Source organism: Boleophthalmus pectinirostris, unplaced genomic scaffold (assembly GCF_026225935.1).
Source record: "Boleophthalmus pectinirostris isolate CB_2022bp ecotype Guang Dong unplaced genomic scaffold, ASM2622593v1 HiC_scaffold_21, whole genome shotgun sequence".
NCBI classification, from domain to species: domain Eukaryota; kingdom Metazoa; phylum Chordata; class Actinopteri; order Gobiiformes; family Gobiidae; genus Boleophthalmus; species Boleophthalmus pectinirostris.
The window spans coordinates 14,443,982-14,471,741 of NW_026571175.1; the positions used below are offsets into that span (position 1 = coordinate 14,443,982).

Consider the following 27,760-nt stretch of genomic DNA (forward strand, 5'->3'; position numbering starts at 1 on the left):
CTATAAAGACAAGATCCTGCTCTTAGAAATAATGCTGGTTTTGGGGGAGTATTTTAAGCAATAAAAAAACCCTGGAATTGAACGAATAATTGCAAGACTGTGGAACATTCCAGGCAAAGCAATCACACCTCCATAGAGACAAGCAAGTGGCAAAACCCTCACCGGAAAAGTTACATTGTGCACTTTTATGATGGAAATGGTTGAAAGGCAAAGACAGTTACTGTAGCTGAGATTGACTGACAGTACAGTGACTGAAGATAAAAATTAAGTAATATAGTTTTGAATTTATGCTCAAGGTTTATAAATGTGTGTATTGTGTTTTTGTCAGTTTTTCACAGTATCAAATGTTATCTCCATTTACACTTTCCAATCATCAGCACTGACCCACTCAGCTTTTCTTGAAATCCACTGACCCCAATTTGCCAGGCTATCATGAATTACATCTTATTCAATAGCCAGCACAGTTCTCACTATCCTTTTCTCTTCGCCTGATTGTTGATGTTTTGTCTTTTTGTGCGATTGACAGGTGTGAAACGCAGCCTGGCTAGCGCCGTAGTCGCCGTCGTCGTCAAGGAAACCCAGACTCCTGTCCGGTTGCCATGGGGAAGCAGAACAGCAAACTGCGGCCAGAGGTGCTGCAGGACCTCCGCGAGAATACCGAGTTCTCTGACCACGAGCTGCAAGAGTGGTACAAAGTAAGTTAGAGTTGTGCTTGTTGGAATTAAACTACCAGTCAAAAGTTTGGACAAACCCTCTCATTCAATGTTATTTTCTTTGTTTACTACTTCCTATATTTTATATAAATATGGGAGATATAATTATGCAAAGCAAGATGTTTGGAATGATGCTTAAAGAAACAAAAGTTTAATAACTCAACTGAATATATATATTTAATATTCAATCCTATGAGTAGCCACTCTTTGTTGACATCACTGCAAATCCTTGGACTTTTCTCAATGAGCTTCATGCTGAAGTCTCCTGAAATGGTTTTCACTTCACAGCTGTGCCATGTCAGGGTCAAGAAACGCCAAAGGTGCAAACCAGGTTTCAAACCAAAGAGTTGCTATTTTTAAATCTAAAACATGTTTGTTTTAGTTTTTTTTTTTACTTTATATTTGTTTGCTACATTCCATATATATCCATTAATAGTTTTGATTTGAGGTTCAGTGAGAATCGACAATGCAAAGAACCATGGAAATGAAGAAACATCAGTGAAAAAGTGTGTCCAAACTTCTGACTGGTAGTGTATATGGATTTATTGGGGGATTTCAGAGTAGAAGTTCTGAGACTGTGCAGTCTAAAATTGAATAAATTATAGGGATAACTCAATGTTCTACCCAGCACTGAACTCCATGAGCAACAGTGTGCCATTTGCCCAAGAAAATGAGAGGCCAGTCAAAGCCTTTAATTCAAACTGAAATGCCAAAAAGGTCAGAAACATTTGGAAAGGTCAAAACATTACAGTGACTGGGGTAATTTACCATTTTACCAGTAATTATGTGGGCAATATAGTTTCATCAGCCTCATAGAATTTGAATTAGAAAAATCAATATTTGGGTAAATGTGTGTCTTACATCAGAGCTGTCAAACCAGAGTTCATTTTTTTTTCTTTTTAATGTAGTAAGGTATTACAAATATTATGCTTCAGTACAGATAAATTGTAAAAGCAGCTGAAAATGAAACAGTTGTCTGCTTTCTACATTTTATCCTCTGTGAACCAGGAAGTATGCGGTTAACAGTCTAATTGCTTTATCATCCCTATGACAGCAAAACTATGTCCTGAAAGTTGAGAAAAGCAGTTATAAAACTAATTTGTGAGGATTCACTTTGGGCCATTGCAAATTTAAAATTAACCAGTTTTGTTTTTCAAGTTTTTTGTAAAAATCAGGTGTTACAATTACAACTTAACTTTCATTCAGTATGTTTGATTTGATAAATGTGGTCACACATACATATCATATACAGATTGCATGTGAGTGGAAGATAGTTAAAGATTTTATGGTTGGGTCACAGGTCCAATATTACTATAATCTTTATACTATAATTTAAAGGATCCATATTCTGATCTATGTTATAATGTTGTTTCCTCATCCCAAATATACCTGGAGTTGTGTTTTGCTTCATTCACATAAACCCTGCATATTTAGGCCATGTTCTTCTCTCAGACAGAAAACAATTCCACCTGGTGATGTCATGTAGTAATACAGGAAGTTCTCCCTTGTGTTTTTAAACGTTATACTTTTGCGCAATATATTACCTTTAACATTATGGCATCTTTACTAGTCTGACAATGCACAGACTGAAGATACATGTCTCTGTTCCAACATAGTGCTGTGATTTAAGCTTTTTTCCTGTTAATACCGACCCTACAGAAGCCCTTCACCAGTTTGATTATCCCGAGGGGGACTAGATTAGATTCTGGCGTGATAAAGAGCCACTGTGACCTCCTCGTGCAATTCCCACATATAGAGGAGTGTTTGTGGGACGTGTCTATGGCTTAATGCACGGATTAGATGTACAGGACAGATGTGTGTGGTCAGATCTGGTCCAGTCTGTCCCAGCCTGTGGAGCTAAGCATGAACCCAAGTCTTTTTTTTTTGTTTGTTTGTTTTTTACAGACAGTGGTCATAAGGGTGGGAGCTAACAACAAGGTGACCGCCTCAAGATGTTGTCATAAACACTCCCTTACTATTGCAGATAGACCCGAAAAGGGTCATTACGCTGTTTTCTCTAGTTTATAATGTTGTTTCCTCATCACAAACATAGCTGAGATGTTGTGTGTGCTTTCTTGTTTTGTTTTTTTCATTCACATATTTTAACACACAAACCCTGCATATTTAGGCTGGGTTCTTCTCTCAAAAATACTGTGTTCCACGTTGTGATGTCACATGATAGTACAGGAAGTGTTCAGCTGTGTTTTTAAACATCATACACTTTCTCTAGAATAATTTGGGTAATTTTAGCCCTGGAATTGCCAAACTCTACTAAACTAAAGGTAAAAGGTAGCTGTTAATTTGAAATCTACTACTTCATGGCATCACAAGGTAGAAAGAGCATTTTGAGCTTTGGATATGTAGACACACAAATAATAAAGGTTTGCTCAAACATGTGAATGAAGCAAAAGGCAACTCCAGATATGTTTTTAAAGAGGTAACATTATAACATGTCTTAAAGCTCACAAGAGTAAATTTTGTGTAATATAGGACCTTTACTTTTCCCTCTGTTGTCTTACTTGTAGTTGCACCTGCACTATTTGTTACCATGTCGAATTTGTCAATTTGCTTCATATCATGTCATATTGTGTTGGGACAATGTTCATACAATAGTTACGGAGCAAATATTATATTCTTGCCCATGCCTTTCTACACTTTTTAAACTGTCTGCGGATAGATCCTGTCTGTCTCTATTGGGGATTTTACAACCAATAAAAGATAGCAGTGAGTCCACAAACCGTGCTGGAGGAAAATGTCAAGCTCATAGAATGAAAAAAGTTATTATTAAACACTGAGGTCCTCCTACTTCTGTGGCCTTTTTCTTTAATATAATCGTCAAGTCATCCCAGACCACAATGGACAAAGGCATCTCTGTTTCAGTCTCAGCAGAGTGGTAAAAATGGATGTTATTTCTGTTGAACAAAACCGTGGCTGACATGACTTTTACCTCTCCTTTCTCTTTGTACACAATGAGACATTATCAAATGTGAGGCAGAGCTGAGGCTTGGCAGACTTTATAGAATGGATGATTTACTCCTTTATTTCTGCAGTGCTTAGGGTGATCATGTTATGTGTTATGCTAAATTATATCTATCTTGTGTTTGGGAGGGACCTTCTATTCTCTTTTTTTATGGATTATGTTTGAGTACAAGTACAAAACTTTCCCATGGTCATATGTTATTCATGGGTGTGTAATGTAATGGGATGTAATTGTGGTGATTTACTGGTTCAAGAAGAAATGCGCCATGCGCTCAAGCAGCTCTTTTTAAATTACATTTTATTTTATGCATTCATGTATTAATAACTTTTTATATGGCCTTTTACTGATTTACTTCCAAATAGTACTTTGCTATTACAGCCAGTATTTTTTCTCAAATTGGTTGGGCTGCTAAATAGCAACCCAACACTACAAGGTGTGTATTCATGAGTTGCTGCTTCCTGTTGATAGGCGCCATTTTGGGTGCTCCTTCCTTCAGGCAGATATGTTAGGCTGTGACTTATAGAACCCTGTCAGACCGAAGAAGCTACTTGGTTGAGTGCCGAAACTTATTCACTCTTAAAAATGTTTGTACTGTTTTAGGTGTATTCTTCAGTCTTTTAACTCAGTCATAATTCTTATCTGTATTCTTTTCTACATAGGGGTTCTTGAAGGACTGCCCCAGTGGGACTTTAAACGTTGAGGAGTTCAAGAAGATCTATGCTAACTTCTTTCCGTATGGCGACGCCTCCAAGTTCGCCGAGCACGTGTTCCGCACCTTTGACACCAACGGTGATGGTACGATAGACTTCAGGGAGTTCATCATTGCCCTGAGCGTCACGTCCAGAGGAAAACTGGAGCAGAAACTCAAGTGGGCCTTCAGCATGTACGACCTGGATGGAAACGGATACATCAGCCGTGAGGAGATGCTGGAGATTGTACAGGTGAGGGCCAATAAGATCTGAGACCCCTGGTAATATGATTGTGGTGCTTATTTGGGGGCTTTCTGATCTGAAGATCCAGTGTTCTATAGTATAATTGGCTTGCTGTGAATGGGCTTGCCTCTCCACAGACATTTTTCATAATTTGGTCTCCATAGAGATGCTGTTTCTTTGCCTGGAATGTTCTACAGTAGGATCATGGCATGCCCACCACTTAAAAATTACACCACATTAGCTCTTCTTGCAGAATTCAAAATTAGACCTTCGTATGTATTGTTAGGTAAGGTACTGTGGCTCTACTGTTAGTGGCCTGCTGACCAATTATTTCTTAAGTTTCACTGGAAAACTAAAATACTGGAAAACTAAAACCTAAACTAATTGGCCTCATTTGACCAACTTCTAGTAACATTTTACTAACGCGTTTGTTTTGATTTTGACTCAGCAAAAATATCAAGCTTTGGGCCTTCCTAATTATAAAGCTTTTCTTTCCCTGACTATATTCTAATCCCAACTGACCTCCCCAAGAGCCATAAGTACATTTTTTATGATAAGAGAGAGTATATTGGCCATGCAAAACTCATGCACGTGACTGAGAAACTATTACATTCCCCATTTTATTCTATTTTTTGTTAAATTCCATCTCATTTCATAATCCTATTTTGTCTTATTTATTCATATAATCTTCTCCTATTTGACACTATAGAGGCCAGCCTACAGTATAGAACAACATGAAATTTGACTGTATTTGAAAATCAGTTAGCTTGAGCTCATGGCATAAAAATAAATACCCTTTTGACATTTTAACACCACTAAAAAGTAATCTTATGTTAACATTATGAAATTACCCTGTTTTGATCAGTCCATATGGCACTGCTGATAACATAATACGCCTTATCAACCAACTGCTCTTTTTTAATTTAAATTGTAAATCACATCAATTCTAAACAACCATTGATTGCATGGTGGAAGTACTCATACTCCTTCAATTACAGCGGTAATAAGAAAGTGAATGAATTTGATAAGTGCAGAGTTTAATTATTTAAGTAATTGCATTCCGTGAAGAGGGCATTTAAGAAGGCTTGAGCACAGATATGAGGAACCTAATCTCCATGCCTAATGTGCTGACAGCAGTATTAGCCAGTGCAAGAGTGTGGCCGGACTGGTAAGTGCAGGGTCCATTAGTGAGGTACTTTTAATAATTTTGAGGGTTCAGGGAAGTATTGACCCTTTAAAATACTATATCATCAGAGTGTTCAAAATTCTACCATGGAAGCGAGTTGAGGCAAGTGAAATAGACGTAACACATTTTGAATGATTAACTGACAGCAGATCTAAATCATAAGAATTGTAACAAGTCATTTTAATCATCACATTGACTTTTTGAGCTTTTTACCATGTTATACTGTTGTTCTCTCTTCAGAAACATACGTGGAGTTGTATTTTGCTTCATTAAAATTTGTTTCAGTAATTAATTAATTCAAACTCATCTTCTCTAAGAACAAGTTAAGTTTTTCAGTTTGTCACTTTCACCTTTTTTTGTTGAAAAGCAAACACTTAAACAGGACCATGAATGCTCCTGAAAATGTCTTTTTTGCAGACAATCTTAAAACATTTTCAGTTGTGTTTGCTAATGTAAGCATTGTGTCACCATGGTAACATCAAAAATATTCCTCCATAGGCATACATGTAAAACACCCCGAGCATGATGACACTGCAAAGTATGTATAGCGACTGACACATATGACATGGACTAATGGCGAGTGTGTGTATGCTTATGTCTTCTCTATGGATTAACAGGTTAAATTGACCCCTGGGTTTATCCCTGAGTGTGCAGAATACTGGGATTATCCTACAGTGAGGTTACACACTGCTGGATTGAACGGGGGAAGCCTATTGTGTCACCAAGATGCACAACAATGAGAACACATATAGGCCACAAGATGATAGATAGTACTAGGGTAATGGAATTGTGTTTTGATTTGGCTGCTGACAGTGATGTATGATCTTTGTATTATCTGGTAAAATCTATCTTGTCTCCATGGAGATGTTATTGCTTTGATGTTGCTGGAATGTTCCACAATATTGTGTTAAATTTGTCTGTCTCTATGGAGACAAGCAAGTACCACAGCCAGGTCTAGCAATAAGATCTGTGGAGAGGAGACCACAAGAAGAATGTTCATTTTCAAGAAATTTCTTTCATTTCTTACACAGAGTTGTGTTTTGTTTCATACATCCATGTTTAACACACAAACCATGCATGAGTTCTTCTCTCAAACTGAAAACACTCCACCTTGTGTAACAGTAAAAGATAGCTGTTCACTTGAAAATTACCACTTGATGACACAGATGAGCTTTGGAGATGTAGACAGACTAATAATTAAGGGTTACTCAAATATGAAACAAAACTCTAGGTATGTTTTTGAGAAGGTAACAGCATTATAACATTGTTTAAAGCTCACATGAGTCAAGTTTGTCCAATATAGCCCCTACAAGACTTGTAACCTCACATTTTCCATGTATTTTATGTATTTTATTTGTGACTTTTATCATGCAACATGGACTTTTATTATTAATTCTCATTCATGCTGGCCAAAGTATTTTGAGCCTTGACTTGCAATGCTGAATACAGTTTAGTGGCTAGAAACAGACTCATTTTCTGCATTGGTTAAAATACTTGATTCTGTTTTAATGTGATGTCTGAAACAAATAATGAACACAAGACAAATGAATACTCAAGAGTGCCACATTTCTTAAAGGCAGTGCTCTGACCTTTTAAAAAAGGTCACCCTACGTTTATCCAATCAAAGCTATTGATTGGTACATTTGTCTAGATGCCTTTAAAGCTTGCATTTCTATATTTAGAGTCAGCCTTGTTGGCTAAGGAAATAGCAGCACCAGCAAGGTAGATTTAGGAAATATAACACAGGGGTTGTTATAATGTACTGAATCATGACTTAACTTTTAAATTTCCATGATGCAACTGCCATTTCAAAATCAGTTTGAACTATTACAGTCTCAAAATATTATTGTATTATTCAGTTTAGAACTTGATACAAAAATGTATTGAGCAACATAATATATTACCTCACTACTGTATTGTTTATTGCTTTATTGCTTTATTGCTTTATTGATTTGCGTTGTTAAGTTTTGATTTTGGTGCGTTGGTTTGACTGTAAAACTGATTTCCTTTTCTTTTAATTGAATTTAACTTACTTAAAATAAATACATTCATAGTCATTTTGATCCATATTCATTGCATTAATAAAATATTGCATTATTTCTCATTAAAATATTTCTCCATTCCCATTACTAATCTTTTTCATAATACATATGATTACATGTAAATGATCTGGTAAAGCATATTCCTTAAAGGCGCTGTAATTCATTTTCACTGTCTTAAAATCAAAAACAGACACAGACAAAACAGACAGAAATATTTTAAATGGTTTGCAGTGGTCCAAAGTTAAGCAAGAGGTGCTTATATAATGTATCTGTACTGGAGGAAGACAAATTATGCTCAAATACATGGAAACAAATTGGCTACAGGGTCTTTAAGTATTAATAGGTTAGTTCATCATGGCTCTTTACAAATGTAGACTTTTACACTAAGCACCTCAGAGCATACTTGACCCCTCTGGCCATCGCTTTATTAAATGTAAGACTTCTCGTCATACTAACAGCTTCTTCCCACAAGCTTTAACAATGCACTTTGAACTTTGGGGTCGCACCTTCATATTTTAGCTCCTTAATCTTTGTTTATTTCACAGTGTCATATGCCGCCTGTAATGATTATCTGTTGTTTGTTCATGTGGTTGTTTTTAATATCTCATGGTGCATTTTGAGCTTTTTGCACATTAATCCAATGTGTTTTTAGCTACAAAATTATGCATTTTTGTTTTGTTTTTTGTTTTTTTTAACAAAATTAAACTAAGCTTATATTGTACATTTGAGGAGTCCATCGTTTGTTGTCAGACAGTGAACAGATCACCTTAGTGTTGGTGATCTGGCTGAGCTTACACTCTTTCCTCCCAGCGGAACACATTTGGTGATTGTGGAGGCTGATTGCAGATCAGGGCCCGGGGTCGAGGATACTGCAGACCCCTCTCTCTCCAGGGCCAATCTCCAGGTTAATTTAATGCTGCCACAGGATAGGACGCACTTGTATCAGGCAACAGATAAAAATATATCATGTCAATACAATACAAGATGTGATCCAGCCTCCGCTCCACCCCCAACCACGACGCCAATAACAGGCTGATCGCTATCACTGTGGCCATTTTAAGACGCGCAGAACAGGGATAGAGATGTACAATATGGTACAAGTGGGTTTCTACAGCAATCTTGATAAATGCACACTTCAAAAGTTTTATGTGGAGAAAATTAGATTAAATAAGACTGTTGGGAAAATAATCTGTTCAAATTAGGAAATGATGTTGTTCAGAACTAGTTTTTCTTATGAAACCTTCTAGTGCAGGGATAAAGGCCCCCAGGAAAAACAGTTATTGCTGAGGTAATAACTAGAGGGGCAGCAGAATAAAGGGAAAAGGGTCTATTTCAGTAATCTATTAGGTTTTTCAAGTGCCCCCAGGACTAGGCAAAGACAGTCTGGACAAAACCAGCATCCTCATTTATAAATCGGTTGATGAAATTCTGAGTAAAATGTAATTGTGGTTAAAACAGAAAGTTCTCTTTCTTGCTATTTTGTGAATTTCTGGACCAAATCACTCACTCCCACATTAAATTGTCTTTTTATAGATTAGAACTCATGGGTAAAAATGTAATAAAATGAAGAATAATAAAAAATAAAAAAAAGTAAAGTGATATGTCAAGACCAGGACTACCAGCTTTATGCCATTTTGAGTCCCACACATTACTATAGTTTGTGTAACTATACCATTAAAGGTGCACAATGTGACTTTTCTAGTGGGAGCAAATAATGTTATCTCCATGGAAACAGGTTACAGACTCTTCATCAGAAAAGCTATTTACTACTACATTTTTGCTTATGTATTTATTTATTGTGTGAGTTTCTTTACAGTGCAGATGGATTTTAATGATCCCAAATATGTTATGACTGGAAGGACTGTATGTTTTATGCCTTATATATTTTGCAGTATTGATACTTTGCAGCGACATCATGCTTGGGGGGTGTTCTACATGTATGTCTATAGTAGTATGTATAGTAGTTATTTTGGTGACACAATGCACAATTGGCAAACACTGTCAAAAATGTTCTAAGAAAATACACAAAATGGATTTAAACAACAGTGTGTGAGCCTGTGATAAATAGTGTGTTCATTGTTCTGGCTTGTGTTTAATTTTCAACTAAATAAAAGTGAACAAATGCATTGCACAGTCAGATGGCCGATGTCCAGAAGCTTCTTTTAATTTCTAAATAATTTTGGGCAAAAAAACCTTCGTCATATAATTTTTCTTGCTTTGGACCACAGCATTCCAAAGCAAGAAAAATTATATGATGAAGGCTTTTTTGGGTCTGATGCAGACTCCTTGTATTTACACCGCTACAAAAACTTTGGTGTACATTTTCTGTTTTCATTTAATTTTCAACAAAAACATGACTGTAATGTTATTTTCAAGGGACAGCACAAATCAGCTCATCTATTGTTGTTCCATCTAAGTCAGTTCTTTCTGATCGGATTGTCTTCAAATAAATCTCCAATAAAAGTCTAACTTGAGGAACAGAGCTTCAGACAGAGTGGAGCCAACAGTTAGCATCACACCCCCAGGGAATGTTGATGACATCAGTGGCGAAGTATCAATAGTCAGGGTGGCAATAATAAAAAATGGTTATAAAATACAGAAATCACATTGAGTAGCTTTATAAAAACAGCTGTATGTTATTGTTGTTTCTCTTATTAATTTACTTGTATGAAATATTGCATTAAAGTTACTCAAAATTGGTATTTTTTCTTACTCGGGTACTTAGCATTATGATTTTTTTTTTTTTATATCTAGTTATTTTCCAACACCATTACTACATCTCTACCCTTAACATCACCATCCTCTCTTTAGTCCTTATGATCTCCCACTAACCACCCACTTCTCTCTCTTCTCTTTGCTGCGTCTCCCTGTGTCCCCCAGGCCATTTATAAGATGGTGTCCTCGGTGATGAAGATGCCAGAGGATGAGTCCACGCCGGAGAAGAGAACGGATAAGATCTTCAGACAAATGGACCTCAATAATGACGGTGAGGGCAGGAAATAGGACCAAATGGGACAATGAATGAATGCGGTGCACAGAGGGAGAGAGAGAGGAGAGGCCCACAGCACAGAGCGGTTTATAGGGCATTATTTATTGAAATGTGTTCATCTTGGCTGGAGAATGAGACATGGGGACATTAGCAGCCGAATTATGCTTGATAGGGTTAGCCAATCACGGAGCGTTATGTGGAACTTTGAGAAAGGCTTGGTTATAAATATCCACTTCTGCTGGACATTTGGAGCCTGGTGGAATAATTATAGCATAGAGTCTTAGATCTGTGTTCAATCAACATTACAATATTTCTTTCACAAATGGGACCCATCAAAGTCCGTTTTACTCAAAGGAATAGTTTTGTATCAAATGTTTTCTGTTGGCTTGAAGTGGATTTGAGTGATTACATAAACAAACTTATACTGTTGCCAGAAGCGTACCAAGCGCTGATTTCTGAAGATGGCTATAATCACAAATATGCTTTACAAATGAGTACTGCAGATCTCTGTGTGCCTTTCCCAAACTGTGGTGTGGTTCTATTTGCATTAAGACATAACATAAGATAGCTGTACTGTGCACTTTTAGAAGTGTGTTTATGGCATAGAATAGGAAAGATAACTATTCAGTAATACAAAAAGACCTCAGAATTTGAAATTTAGAGGATAAAATGTTTTGAACTAATGCCTTGATATTTATTAGCAAAGAAAACAATGGTGGTAATAGTTTCACAGGATAGCAGGTAAAACCATTAGCACAGTATCAATAGCATTTTATTCACTAGTTAAAATATATACTTTGTACTTTTATACGAATTTGTATTAAAAGTTGCATTCAATCAGTAACATAAATAATACATTTGCAAATAAATGCCACATAAATGTTACTGGCTCAGGCACAACTTCTAAAGATTATGCACAATGAAACTCACACCTTTGCTGTCGCTGTCCACAACTTTGTTCATGTAGATATACTCCTCATCTCCATCTGAGCAAAACACAAGACAGCAGTGGGATAGTTGGATCACAGATAAACTAACCCAGTGTTAGTTGTTATCCACACTTGCACTGATTTGGTCCAAGTTTGAACCAAGTTTTAAAATGTAGACTTGGGTTGGACCTGTTCCTGTCCAGCCCAAGCCTAGTCCAGTTTTAGTTTCGGATTTAGTTAAACCCAAATTATTCACCCGAGTCACAAAACATGTTTGAATGTTGTTTGTTAACTGAGAGTAACAGTTTGCGATTTTAAAATTTTATTTCATTTTTTTTTTTTTTGCTAGAACTACATAATTGTGCATTATATGGTACAATAAACAAAATATTAACATTTTTTCTGTCTAGGATCAAATAAATATAAAAATATTGCAAGCCAATTTTCCAACAAGGGCCGTACAATAGTAGCCTGATTCATCAGCCGGTTTCACTTCGTGGAAACCATCTGACCTCGTAGCATTAGGATTCATTCTCTCAATGGTAGGCTGGTACTTTTTTTATTTAACCAGTCGCTGCTATTTGGTCGCGATGTATGTAATGCTCCAAATCCCGTTGGAAGAGGGGCAGTAACATCTTTCCCCTTGATAAAATTCACCAAACATTCTCTTTGTTCTGGCTTTAAATCCTTGATCTCAGGAATCGTTGCCAACACAGAATGTATGGCTTTGTCTACATCCATCTCAACCTCTTTGTTTACTGTAGTGCTGTACCACAAAAAGGGACCGAGACAAAGACTTGAGTTTGATGTCATGGCTTCACAGCTCTCTCTCTGATTGGCCGGTGTGCAGTCTACAACTTCTGGGGTTCTTGCAAACCGTCTAGTGTATTCCCATTCCTGAGCTAGTCGCTGGAGTGAAATAAAATTGAGTGGAGGCACTAGGTTGCACCAGCCTGGCTAGCACAATATATGGCAGCTAAATAAAACCTGAATTCGAACTGGTGTTACTGAAACAGAAAAAAATTCAATGCATCTATTCTATTATTAGTTAGCAGTTCATATTTCAGTCTTCACTCAAATGTTTATATTCCAAGATATACGTTTAAAGGGTCTATATTACACTATTTTTAAAATCTATATAATAAGAAAACTACATAATTCCAACAGTTACCTACACCACCGTCAACATATTGATGACACCTCTTCTGGTAACTTATCTGGAACATTTTATGACATAATGTACTAATTTGTGTGGTTCCATATTTTATTCATTCATATTATTTTTGACAATCCTTCTTTTTGCCTCACCAGGAAAGCTCTCCCTGGAGGAGTTCATCAAAGGTGCCAAAAGCGACCCCTCCATCGTGCGGCTACTGCAGTGCGACCCCAGCTCTGCCTCCCAGTTCTGAAGCCCCGCCCCCTCTCCTGCACTGACCCCGCCCCTCTCACCTTCCTCTGTTACTACGGAAACAGTCACTCCAAAATAATGCATGATGGTTCTCGTCGCGTTTATCATATCATTTCTTTGGAGTTGTTGTTATTTTGTAAGGATGAAGTTATTGCTATAATTTAAGTTTTTACGAAAATGAGATGGGACTTTTTTGCCAGTGCGTCTACTCTTGTTCCAGAAAGGATCTTTGGATTAAGATGTTGAATTTGCTTAATTTTATTTTATGTTGTATTTTATTTTTTTGCTATTTGAGAGGCGGCGCATTCTCACTTTTAATATGATTTTTCTGTACATCATGTATATAACGTATGTCTATGTATATCATTACTTTAGTTGTCTACAAGTACAGTGCACATTGACAGGCAGTATTATGTAGCGTAGATTACTGATCTGGTCTATTGTTATACGGTTTGAGATTATATTGATAAACAATCTTAAATTTGAGATTTTTATCGACATGTTTTTGTTATTCTTCATTTGTACATATTTCTTTCTTCATATTTTATTTATTCATTTTTATTATTGTTATTTGATATGCTGAATAAGACGCTGTGATGGACTGAGAGAAAATGTGAATATCCGAAACATATTTGGGAAGTTAAAGGAAGGATTTGTGGATCTTAAAGGTAGGGTATGTACGGTGCATACCGATTGGAAAAGGAACTACAATCTCCACTCAATTTAGGTTGCCAGGGCCTAGAAAGTTTTGCGTTTTCTCAGTAAATGGACAGACCATGCCTCACTTGAAATCTCAGAACTCTCAGGCTCCACTAACACTGATTAATGATTGACTGAAGGTGCTGGGGTTTGGGTAGTGACGATTCAAATCAGAGAGAGTGCTTTTAGATTTAAAACAGCTGCTTTTAGTTTTAGGAACTGGCAACCCAAAGTGACTTATTCTGTTTTCTTTTTGGATATTTGGATTTGCTTGAGAACCACCAAATTACATAACAAACAACTTGGCCATCGTGTGTAATGTTTTGTAACTAGAATAACTTTAACTGCAAAATGGTTGTCGGTAAATGCAATATCTAGGGACACAGATAAGTCCTGTCTATGAAACACTAAACACAAATCTTACATACTCTCCCTCTAAAAACAATTTCCCACAATGCATTTTCAACACCAGTAGCACATATCATTTGAACCGCCATTTTGTGTCTGCGTATGGCACCTGTATGCTTGATGCTAACTTTAACAGTATTATCTAATTGTGTTGTTCTTTGTTTTTATTCTTTAATCAGGCAGTAAACGTAAGATACTGTAGTCGTAACTCGTCACTACTACTACTACTACTACTACTATAATAACTACTGCATGATCCTTCCTGATACAAGAAGAACATAGCAACAAAAGCAGTGCCGCACAGATAGCATACGTTTTCTGCAGCTTTGGTTCAAAATCTCATCTTTTCAGGACTATTTCTCCTCTCTTGTTTTCCTCCGACAGACAGAGAACTCACAAAGGGCTCCTACATCACTTTCTGGCTGAATGCTTTTTGTAACTTCCTGGATCAGTCTGCGCCCACTGCAGTAAGGTGAACGGATATGAAAATGGACCAAGTCTCTTCACTTGATCCTATTTGAAATTTTAAGACTTTTCCAGGTGGCTGCTTTGTTTACATAAATAAATGCATTTTGAAAGAATACTTTTAATGCTCTTGAAATGACTTAATGTTGAAATTGGCCTCTGGTTACATACACCAGTAACATTTAATAATAACTACACTTTGTTTAGCCTTACCAAAGCATTAAGAGAAAAAAAGGATTCAGGCTTAGTAACGCCTTATTCATAAACCTAGCCCCTAACCATAATTAAAGGTAGAATATGTAACCTTTTTCCCAAAATATAAACTATAATGAAAGCTCCCTTACTCTGAGCAGGCTTGCACTACCACAAACCTGACTCTTATTTGACTTGGAGGAGTGTCCCCTGCTTGATTCCATGAAAATGATGTTCCTTTGGCTATAATCTTCCACAGTTTGGTATGGAGAATGTGTCGATGTGTGGCTTTAACCTCCTATTTCCAAGGAATCATGCAGGTGATGTGCCACCTCTAGAAAGTTGCATACCGTGCCTTTAAGTGGTTACTAAGCCCGAATCATTCCTAATAAAGTATTTATTTATGATGAAGTCTTTGTTCATGCTTTAATAAGACTAATTAAGGTGTGATTATTACAAAGTGCTACCTGTACATCTTCTGATAGCAAACATTTGGCAATTGATTTCCATAGGCACCATTGCCAGATCACTACAGCCACTTAACCCAGTCTAATCTGATTAGAATATGACTTCATACAAAGTTGAGAAAAACAGACTTTCGCAGAAAATTGACACTGAAAGCTGAGTATAAGCATGCTATACTTTTTGACTTTATAAAGTGAATAGCCACTAGCTGACTTTATTATTATAAATTAAGTTAAATAACTGGGTCTCTCACTGTGCTCTGAGTACCTTTTGTGGTACACTTGCTCTCTCTAGTGGTCAGGCTTTTTATTTTACACCAAATTTATTTCCAATATTAAAACGTTGATGTGGTAACAAAATCACTTTCAATTTTTCAATTCAATTTGAATTCCTAATGTGCTGTTTTATCTTTAATACTGAATGTTCCTATAATCTCCTCTACCTCACTGATATATGACAACTGTGGCAAAGTGAAATGGCAATGCACGCCTTGCACTACAACAATCAGATCTGTTAAAAAAGTAAAAAAAAAAAAAAAAAACAAAAAAACCATCGTTTTGCACAGGAGCTTCCTTAACCAGCTGCACTTCTGCTTCGGAAATCTTATAGAGTCACTGCCTCCTGCTGGTAAGATAAGGAACAACAGTTGCTTTTCCCTTGACAGTTTTTTTCCTATTCTCACTGCCTCTGATCAAACCTTGTGTTCATAGACAATTACTGTACACCCTCTTTCTTCCTTCCTACTTTTATGTTGCATGAAAACCTCACGTGAGGATGTCATGGATATTCTGTTTGAACTGATGAAGAAATATACCTATGTGTTTCAAAAGCGCACGTGTCTTGTGTTTCTTTCTTTGGGTAATTTCTGTAATGACTGGAATGTATTTAGTGCTCATGACAGGGTTTTTATAAATATTACTTGGACTGGAGGGATAATACCTGTCAACACGTACCATGTACCACTGCTGTTCAGTGGTAGTATGTACGGAAAAAAATTTGAGAAGAAAAGTACAAAAATACAGGAAGTAGTGGTGAGTTCTAAAACTGAATACCTCTACCTATGCCAGCAACTCAGAAAAGTTGTTGACAAGGAGGCATTTGACATTTTAAACCTTTTAACAACATAAAGGTCTCACTATATATTTTCAGTTCTGAAACCATAACTGCTATAAAAAGGTTTTGGTCCTTGTGTACGTTACAGTATTGTATTATGGCAGACTCAGACTTTATTGATCCACAAGGGAAATTAGTTGGACACAGTAGCACAGTGGTATTATGCCTTATCTCCTGACCATGCCCAACCAAAATTATGTACCAACATTTTAAAATTAATTTCTTTTTAACATAATTACATTAACCGTTTCAGTGAAATTAGTAGTCTAAATCTAGCAGTCAAGTCACATCAGCTGCTCATTTGATGTCACTAGCACATGTTAATAACATGCACTTGACAGGTAGTGCATTATGCAGTTAACTGTCAACTTGTCTGGGTCCAACCTGTCGAACCTGTTGTACCACTAAGGCACACCATAATGCATTGACTAATTTCAGCCTGTGTACACCCTTAGAAAATACATAAGCATTAATAATGACCAAGAAAACACATGCAACTTTATTCATCAGACAGTGTAAACATGAAGGCACAGAGACACGTAAAGATATTGCACATTATTTCAAACCTTGGCAGCTGAAAATGTACTTACAGGGTGACCAAGCCCAAAATGCACATTGCAGTTGTGAAATCTTTATTATTTTTGTTTTACCAGTTGGCCGTAGAGCTAGAGAATCTGGCTTGGCTACATAGTGAGATCTTGAGACATGATATTCTCAACTAGTAAAAGCACAACTGAAAAAAAAAATGTGTATGCGAATGTATTATAACACATTTAGTCAGTAACTGTTCTGCCATTGTAGTGATAAATACATTCTAGTCTAGTCTAATATAGTTCAGAATAACACTTAAAACATAACATTAGGGAAAATTAATGAAGGATTTAGCTTTGAAATGGACTTTGCAAGGTAACCTGAACAAGAATTACAGGCACTAGACTAGATAGTAAACATGAGAGACAGTTTTAGAAATACTTTGCAATAGAACACCGCACAGTTAAAAAGGTAAAATAATGACCTATGTTCTGATACAACAGGTATTATAAAAATGACTTTTGAAGTTTGGACTGTCTCTCTGAACATAACCCATGAGGCCCATTCTCACTGGTCGTGTATTCCAGCTCATTGAAAAAGCACCAAAATACTAAAAGGAATTCTGTACATGTTTTTTTTTACATGTTATATTGACCCTCCTAACTATATGCGATCGGTCGGCACCTCACAGACACAGTCAGACATCAACCTTATGTCAGGATGAAACAGTCATGGGGTCATTTGTTTAGTGACCTATACAAATAAACTCACTGCATTTAACTGATCTGGTACATTCTAAGCTAGTGAGGTGAGAAATATGGACTTGAAAATGAAATACAAAATAAAAAATACATTGACACATTTTTTTTTGGTTTAAAATGCTATCTAACTATCCTGGAGAACAGTACATCACCTGCTGTCTCCATGGAGATATGATTGCTTTGCCAGGATTTAAGGTAAATGGGCAAAACTACTAAATCAAGTTAAAAACTAACACAAGCCAAGCTATTGCAGCTGTTAATTTATTGCAGTGCTGTCAGTCCTCCCCAAAATGCCTATATCCAAAAGCTGGTCCTCTCCATAGCCCCCCTCTCCAGTGGTTGGTGTCGAGTTTGTTGTCTGCTGAGTAGCTGGTGCTCCTCTGGCTGTCTTTGCCTTGTACTGGTGCTTGTATTAGTCCTTACCTCACTGGCCCTCTCCCTCCGCGGTTTGGCCAGTGGCTGCCTCTCGGATGGGGGCGCACTCTTATGCTGCCGTGGCACGTACTGAGGAGAAGTGGGGCGGGTAGTGGGCGCTTTCCAACTCTCCCGGGGCGGCCTGGAAGTGGCACTGGCGTTGTTGGGAATCCTCGCCGGTTCATTAGGATGAGACCTGCTTTGGCCGAGGCGCGTGGGGCTCTCTGTATATACGGCCAGTGGGGGGGCTGAGCTGGCAGAGTGCTGTGAGGTGGTTCGGCTGGTGCCTCTGGGGGGAGGAAGGGGTAGAGGGGGGATGGTCGCAGAGGATCTTTGAGAGGGAGAAAACAGAGGGTGATCTGGTGGGAGTAAAGTGCTGGTTCGAGGTGGGCTGAAGTGGGAAGGGTCAGCTTCCAGTGGTTTCACAACATTGATCTGAAACAAGAGGGTGCATAGAAATGTTATGAAATTATTTAATGATAAACAGGTTTCCAGTGGTGTAAGTGGTGTCTCAATTGTGTTACTTAAGTACAGAGAGTACAGACACAAGAGCAAACAAACACACAAGTAAAAACATAGTATCACATAAAAAAAAACAGAGAGGTAAAACTATTAAAATGGCAATTAAAACTGTACTTAAAGAGCAAAAAGTAAACGGTATTTCAAGCATATTTTGAGGTTTTATAAGGCTTCAAATGTAGTGATTTTGATAAAGATTTTTCAGAATTTTGTTCAACAGAAACAACTGAGTTTTTCACTTCTACCTTTCTGCTTTTATTTGTATATTTTTGTTTGCTGTTAATAACTCCTCAGCCTTTTCAGCAGGTTTCAAGCAATAATGAAAAATATTAGAGTAAAATATTTTTACTTCTCAGTCCAGTTCAAAAGTAGTTCTCAAAGGTAGAGAAGTAAAAGTAAAAAGCATCCAGTCAAGTTAAGTACAAATTACAAATACCTAAAATGTATATTCAAGTACAGTACTTTACTATTCTTATCTCCTTACTTTACACCACTGCATATTCCATCATCAACAAGAAATTACAAACTGAAGATTGTTACGCAAAACTAAGAAGATTGTGAAAAGATGACATTTTCTTGCTTTTTTTCCCCCTACATTTTAAATTTAATTAAAAACAAGCCAAATAATTCAGTAATCCAGATAATAGGTGCCATATCGCATTGCTGCTCATCATTGTTCCTCAAAGCTTAAAACTCATACAAAAGCTTACCAGGTTCAGAATTGATGAATATCTACAAACCAAATACAGATTATCAATTTCACAAGTGATTGGTTTTAAGAAGATCTTTTGTATCACAACAAACAGGTATTGCTTTAATCATTGGATTATGCAATTAGGAAGAGCTTCACCAAAAATTTATATTTCTCAAACGTTTTACCTCTGAAGAGAATGTGTACAAACAACCTCTCAATATCTCAAGGTCTCACCGATCTTGCAAAAGACTTGGACCCTTTCTTGTGAGGGCAGCAGCAGCAGGGGGGCAGTCCCAGGAAAGTGATGCAGACTGCAAAACACCGAGACAAGAACACCACCTGCACCACAGAGGTGACGATGAGTGGCACCCACAGGATCAGGGTGGTGCTCTGGGAGACACAGGTGAGAAAAGAGATTTTAACCATGTTATAATGGCATCTCCTCATTTGTATTGTCCTACATTTAAGGAAAATTTGTTTTCACCTAACCCCCCCCAACGCCCACCTCCCTACACTCCTTAAAATTAAAACTCCAGGTTATATATAATGTAAAATTAAAATATGTTAATGTTATAGTTTATTTGCCCCCCATCCTACAAAAACTCCACATTGAAAAATGTAGTTTTGAAATGCATCATTACCCAAACACAAAAATACAGAAGCCAGCTGGGGTGGGTATCTCACAGGAATGCCAGCACTCAATGAAATATGCAGTATGATATTATGATCTATACAGAGGGAATAAGGGCCTTTGTTAGTGTGCTGACTTGCAGACTACAAAGGGAATGGAAGTCACAAGTCAAAATAGCAAAGTCACTTTAGCTGGAATTTATGATGAAATATGCACAAAGAACAAAAACACAGCTTGCATAACTGCCATTTGCCTCTAAGCAACTATGAGAACTTAACTTCGGAAGTTCTATCAACACTTGGTGATGCAATCCGCCCTTGGGCATTTGGGTTCTCGCAAGATACAGTGCATTAAAGGACAAGGAAGAAATCCCACATAGAGTTTTGCCCAAGCTTTAGCCCAATCCAAGAGCCTTCCACTTCAGAGGTTAATGCTCTACATCAGTACAAGAGAGCACCTACATTCTAAATCTTAGTTTTGATGACAGTGACAATCTAAGAATGAACACATATATATGAAATGTTCTAAACACAAAAAATTTAAATAACTTAACTGAAAACATGTTTTAGATTTTCCAATTTCACAACTGTGAAGTGAAAACCATTTCAGGAGACTTGATCATTGAGAGAAGACCAAAGGTTTGCACCGCTGTCAACAAAGCAAAAGGTGTCGACTTTTGTACTATCTGCATAATTGATTGTGCCACAGTGTGGCTATTTTCTTGCCAGGATTCTCTCATTTCATTTATTTATTTAACAAGGACAATGTACTCCATGTTTATTTAAACTTTCTAGGACTTAGTTGTTCTTTTTAAGCTGCATTTTAAAATGTTACATCACCTGTATAAGATAGTCTTCCCAAGGACTACAGGGTTTATAGGTTGTAATGAATCATAAATAATCAACATTTATAAATTTGGTGCAACTGTAGAGTGAATACAATCTACTGCACACCTACTAACCATCAATGTAGAGTGCAATAACTGAAATGTTAAAAGGTGAGCTGTAATTGTGATAAGATAAGATTGTGAGAGGGGGACTCTAATGTGCATTTTTCATTAGACATGTCGTGTGGGCCTGCCAACATGATTTGTACCCAGCCCCAGATTTTAGTGCTACACTCTTGGACAGGAGCATGTACTAGTACGTGCATTCTAATAAACTCACATAAATACGTGTGGGGTCGAAAGGGCACTCGTTGGTGACGCTGGAGTAGCCGATGGCGTCAGGGAAGCGGCAGTGGCTGAGAAGGGTGCGGCCGTGGTGCTTGATGGCCATCACCACGGCAATGAACAAACCCAAGGCAGACAGCCCAGCAAGGAGGGCTGCAGTCAGGCTGAACACAAACACGGTCCAAGTCTATAACAAAGAGAGATGCATAGAAACTTGGTGCATCACAAAGAAAAATTTATTTTTTAGCATCTTGTGTTTTTTACCCATGCAAAAAGGAAAAACATGCTTTTGTGCTAAAAAGTTAGACAATGATAGTTTAAAGGATGTGTAAAAATACAATACTCCAATTCACTTCTAAAACTCCAGCTAACTCACTTCATTCCCTTTCTGTTGTTGCTACAGACTAAATAACTAAATATCTACAGCTCTAATACTCCTTGGTATATTTTCATATACAGGATTTTTATAATGTGATAATCACTACAATTAACAGCCATATACTGTACTTCTTAACCAATTGTAGCCATTGATTCTGTCTAATTGTAATGTGACAACATGGAAATCCAAATCTTTACTTTTTAGGTTTCACCGGACATACATAACACAAACCAAAAATGACCATTCCAAATACCATACAACGCGATGTCAACAAAATTAACAAGCACAGTGGCCAATCAGACGCCAGAGCTGTTTTCTATAGGGCTAAGCAAACAAATGCATAATCACAGCACATGTAAATAACAAGTGCAGACTCTAATCAAACTTCCACTCTGCGTACATACATACATACATGTACACACATAGCTGGACATATTGACTTTGCAAAGCTCGATTATCGCTTTCAGGAAGGCATGTTTACAAGAATCAGTGAAGAATCCTTCACTGCATATAATAAAGCAAATATTGAATAGTTATTATTCACATGGCAAACTTAAATAATGTCCTTTGTTCCAATTTCCTGGTCTGTCCTGCTTCACCTCTTAAAGCTGCACAGAAGTAGACCTATACGGGTGGTGAGAACACAAAGCCTGTCTCTCCAGTTTGTGTATACAAGCACATGCTGCCACAATATCATTAACAGTGATGGCATGGTGGCTGAGTGGCTAGCACTCATGCCTCACAGCAAGAAGGTTCTGGGTTCGATCCCCGGCTCTCCCGGGTCTTTCTGTTTGCATCTTTCTACCCATGCCTGGACGGGTTTCCTCCGGGTGCTCCGGTTTCCACCATCAACCCAAAACATGGTCTCCATAAACTGTGTGTGTGTGATGGTCGGAGGGACCGATGGCGCCGAGTGGCATGGCAGCTGTGCCTCTGTCAGTGTGCCCCAGGGCAGCTGTGGCTACAATAGTAGCTTACCATCACCAGGGTATAGAGTGAATGAATAATGCTGTATGAATGAATGCTGAATAATGCTCTGTAAAGCATCTTTGGGGACAGAACATTTCTGTGAAAGTGCTATATAAATAAAGAATCCTTGGTAAGGCTTCTGCTAAATAGTTACTTAAGTGGAATGCACAACGTAACATGTAAAATATCTGATTATGATCTTTATCTCATCTGTACAACTAATATTTCCTGTAAACAGAGATATACTTCTGAACTAATCTACATTGACTTGAAGAAAAATAGCACTATCTGTAACTGGGCTGTAACTGATGATAAATATTATGATTATTCTTTGTTGTTATCTTGTGAAATGCCTGTGGATTAGGGAAGTTGAAACCGGAAATGTTTTAATCCACAAACAAGCTTCATCGTTAGTAAGCACATGTGGTTTAGAGCAGAGTTCAGATTTTGGAAAAAGAATTGGAAAATGGAAATAAAGTGCTCATGTTGCTTTATTGCTTATGTTCAAGAAATTTATATTGAAATCCATTTTACCAGACCAGAAAGTCCAGATAATTTGCATTTTTTTTCTTAACAATTTTGCGGTGCACAACAATCTAAACCAACAAGAAAAACAAATGTCAGTGGGAGACCTCACAATCTCTAGTCCGAGTTGAAAATGTGCTATGACTTTGGTAAGAATAAACTAAATTATCCGCTTCATTAGATCTTCGTTTTTAAAAATGTAGATGCACCAACAAGTTATACAAGTTCACAAAGAGGAGCCAGAATCCTTGGTAGGGCTTCTGCTAAAACAATTTAAGAGATACCTCAGCGGTAAACCATAATCTAATCATGATAATACAAGCAGCACTCAGCCACTCTTCTGATAAACTACAGTGGTCACGTGACATAAGGGCATGTCGACGTGTGCATTAGGTGATAGATGGCAAACAGCTGAGCGTTGTGGCACTGCCTTTTCTGGTTAACGAACACGAGGGGAGACAAAGGCACCTGGGAGTGGTTTGGATCAGACAGGTGCTTAGTCATGGCCCAGAGCGCAGTACCCTGTCAGTCCTGCATGAGTGGTCACTGAACAAACAGCACATGGAGGCAAACCTGCTGCAAACACTGTATACAAGCCAAGAGAAGAACACTAGATAAAATGGTAAAAAGAGGCAGAAAAATAGGAGTGGGGGAAATGAACATCACAGTTTCATAGAGCCTAGATTATAATTTATGCACTTTGTATCATTAAATATAACATCTGGAGAGAGGTAACTGTTTGGGCGTAGAGGTGCATTAAACCCACCATTCTCAAACCAAGCTGTGGTCTTGAAAACATCGATCATGACTGTGCTAAACATGAAACACTATGAGGCATTAATCTTCAACAAAATTTGACTGAATACAAAGTCGGAACTTGCAAATTAATGTCTGACCCCCTCTGCTGAAGCCCCTGCATTAAATAACATCACACACACACTTCTGATCAGGAAAAACTAGTCTAGACTTCCCACACACTACCAAGTCTTGTTACGATTAAGACTAGCATTTATTGTTCCCAAAGGGAAATTTATCCACTGCATTTGGTCCATTCTTCAATGCCACTGGGGCAATGTATCAGAAGCAGTGGGCAACACAGGGCCATGTTCAAGACCCATTTCCAGATCTTTCAACTCAGCTTGGTCAAGACTGGAAGATTTTACCCATTGTGCATTTTTAGGGTTCTTTCCTTGGACTATGTTGCCCACTGTTGGCTCAGAAACAAAGTTTGTGGTTAAAATGAGACTATAGTAGTGTTTTCATGATACTCACCAAACATTTGCTCTTCTTGTTCTTGGCCAAGACAATGGTGAGAATGCCTACGATAATTCCCTGTAAACACAATAACATTGCTTAAACAATTGAGCAGTACATTTTCAGATTTCCTGTAGGATTAGTCTTAAGAATGCAGAAATAATTTTGTTAAAATGTTAAAGAATATAAAGTGACGTCTTTTTTTTCCCATGTGGTCCATTAGACACAGGTGAAAAATATATTTCTATATATAAATTTTATGCCTCAAAACTACTGAGGGAAGGAACAGAGAGACATTTCCATGGACAATTGACTGCTGCACCCTTTTGCAGGTAACATTAGCTTTGCACATTTAATGTCTGCACCAGTTTGGACCATGAGAATTTGCATACTCACCAACAGGCCTGACGTTAGGGTCACAACAGTGGAGATGGCGTACTCCAGAGCCCGCTGGTGCTTCTGAAAGTTGATGTGTCTGAGGACCACTCCCTGCACCAGAGCAGCCAACATGAAGCTCACATGTCCGATCAGGATCACTGTCAGCCCCATCTTCATCAGGGGCTTTGGCTGCTCCAGACTGCCACAACACAGACCTGCAGAGAGGAAAACATGCATGGAGTCTAGAAGTATACAGTACCAAATACAAATCAAATATAAAACGGAATCAAAATTGAAATTCTGATAATAAAACTAGTAGTTAAACTAGCATGATGATTATCTGAGCAGGTAACAATTCTAAGGTCACATTGACAGGACAGAAATGAACTTTTCTTGAACATCTTCAGAAAGAGTTTGAGCTGTATCAGAACATGTATTGACGACACAGGCTAATATATGTCCATGGAACACTGTGGATCATAGAGTACCTGGACACCTGACGGATAGCACACATAAAAGGCCCCATGGTAATAATAATAAAATAAAATAAAAACTTCTATGATTAAATGTTTGAAATCACATTCTTCTGTCAAAGTTTTTTTTTTATTTTTTTATCATGATTATGGTATCAAAGTCTTGGTATCAAAATCAATTTGAAATATATTTGAATAGTGCTCAAACTCACACAGTATTATTATTTAACTAAAGTGAATTATTGTTTAAAAAGTTCTGAAATCTGAATCAAATGTCAAGCCATAGTATTGAAAAAGAGTTTGATATTTTAGTATTATGACAACACTAGCCAGTAATACATCTATGGTAATGTAAACAGAAATGAGTATCAGTTACATTCACTCAAGTTGCAAACTACTATGGGAAGCACAATATTATTACAGACAACTCTTTAAGTCTACAAGTGACAGAGGCTTTAGGTTGAGAATATTAATTATTTTCTCATTCTTGTCATGTTTGTTCTTTTGAAAATACCATTGTTCATTACTTAATGCTTTAACCTTCTAATTAAATTAACCTACCGTAAATTTTAGCACAACCTGAGTAGACTATAGACATATATATATATATATATACACACCACAACTTTGATTAAGCAGTACTCTAATTAACAAACCATACCACTGAATGTATAGAGAAGCAGTAGTGAGTTCAGTTTTATTGATGCTGGACTACTGCATCGATCACAGAGACAGGTCAAAGCACCAGCGGTAACAACTGGTATTAATGATTAGCTGCTCAGCACATAATGTGGACCTGGAGAAAAAAAAACTGCTTCAGACATGTCATCAATGTTCTCAATTTGTGATGTCCACCCACAAACTAATTAGTTAATAGGCCACTGTATGCCACAGATCGAAAAAGATTCCAACAATATCAAAACTGCAAACTAGATTTCGATATGAATGTAGACGCTTAATGGGTCTATTCCATACAGAATTTTATACCAGAGAGAAAAAAAAAAAAAAAACACACACACAATTTTTGTCATGAACATAAAATGCACTTATGTACCTGGTCTATATTGTGAAATCCAATCTTCTTTACCATTTCATTAATTTTAATACTTATTGTACATATATGTAATTTTTATGTTTTTCTTACACAAATAGTTTATTTGATAGTATCAAGTGGTTGTACTACTTCTGAAAGATTTAAAAGAAACTTGCCTATCAAGCCTATCAAGTATTTGGCAACTCTACTACCTAAAAATGAAGGTATTCATATATTTGCTGGTAATACAGGATAGACTGTATATCAAGATAGGATTAATATCTTAATTGAGAGACATGTGGACATAACAATAAATCTGGTTATCAAGTTGGCTGATATGATTTCTTTTGCCTTAAGTTGTAGGATTTTACTTACTTGCTGGTCAAATGGCACTTGATTGAATGAACACAAGGCAGCCTTGTCTTTCAAATATGACCATGAGTTAAAACCCAGTATTTTTCCCAAAACCACAAGGCTCCAAAGTTTTCCTGGTCCCATTTATAATTGGAATTAACCACAGCAGGTGCAACGCCTTATATGCCTGCCACACCACACCCAAACTTTTTAACATGGATCAACGGCTCCAACTTTCTCATCCTTACTTTTTTCATCTACTGTTCGACTATTGTGGTTACCTTGGCCCGGCATGTTCGTCAGGTCACCATCCGCGTAGCTTGAAGTGGAGACCGGAGATGATTCAGTCGCGTGGTCCCAAAAGTCTGAGCTACAGCTGCAAAACGCGCACGGGTCCAGATGAGCAGGAATGACAACAAGTGACACCCAGCGAGACACCTTTGTGCGCTGCGCTGGCTCTTCAAAATAAAAGCTCCACTCTAAAGTGAAACCACGCGTGCGTAAAGGCTGGATAATAGCCTACAAGTAATATAACTTAGTTTGAAATACGTGAATCATTTTATTAGTAAAACGCTACCATTTGTCAAAGCGTTAGTATCAAATTTTCATCAAATAGGCCTAAGGATTTTCTACTGACGCAGATACTATTCCGAAGTTATTCTTACTTCTTTTCTATCGCAATTTATTTCGTTCTTTAAAGTGCATAAAAAATATTTAAAATAGGATTAAAATGAAGCATCTTCTCGGGTGTTCTACGCCTCTGAAGTGGTCCAATGAGTGTTTAGGGTCTGTGGCGCTGGTGCCATCTTGTGGCTATATTTATAATAGCTTTTTTTTTTTTTTTTTTTTTTTTTCAGTATATAGAAAGGCCACGCCTCATGTCAAAGCCCAGAACCTGCACAGTTCCCTCACTGAGCTGCAGCGGCTGCACTAACACTGATTCATGTTTGTGTGCAGGGACTGGGGTTTAGAGTGACCAGAGAGTCCTTTTAGGTTTAACCCAACTGGCATTTCAACACTCAAACTGTTAACACAAATGAGAGACTCAGGTGAGGCTCATTCTGCTTTCTGATTAGATAATTGTCTTTAGAAACAAAACATCATATTATAACATAAAAAAGAGACATTTTTTTTTTTTCGGAATTAAGATTAA

General features: G+C 37.4%; 2 protein-coding genes across 3 annotated transcripts; one reads left to right on the forward strand and one right to left on the reverse strand.

Moving 5' to 3' along the window:
- Window positions 1-599: 599 nt before the first annotated feature.
- Window positions 600-13,180, forward strand: LOC110167211 (hippocalcin-like protein 1). Its single transcript, XM_020932531.1, has 4 exons — window positions 600-695; window positions 4,353-4,634; window positions 10,734-10,839; window positions 13,083-13,180. Exons 1-4 carry the CDS (start codon window positions 600-602, stop codon window positions 13,178-13,180), a joined length of 582 nt encoding a protein of 193 aa, XP_020788190.1.
- Window positions 13,181-16,994: 3,814 nt separating this feature from the next.
- On the reverse strand, window positions 16,995-27,021 carry LOC110167271 (keratinocyte-associated protein 3-like). 2 transcript variants are annotated; one of them, XM_020932602.2, is made up of 6 exons: window positions 26,889-27,021; window positions 24,766-24,962; window positions 24,388-24,447; window positions 21,238-21,429; window positions 19,675-19,830; window positions 16,995-18,662 (listed from the first exon to the last, which is right to left on the reverse strand). In XM_020932602.2, exons 1-6 carry the CDS (start codon window positions 26,899-26,901, stop codon window positions 18,108-18,110), a joined length of 1,173 nt encoding a protein of 390 aa, XP_020788261.1. In that variant the 5' UTR covers window positions 26,902-27,021; the 3' UTR covers window positions 16,995-18,107. The 2 variants fall into 2 exon arrangements, with proteins under 2 accessions (XP_020788261.1, XP_055013517.1); XM_055157542.1 differs by lacking the exon at window positions 26,889-27,021 and adding an exon at window positions 26,629-26,758.
- Window positions 27,022-27,760: the final 739 nt, after the last annotated feature.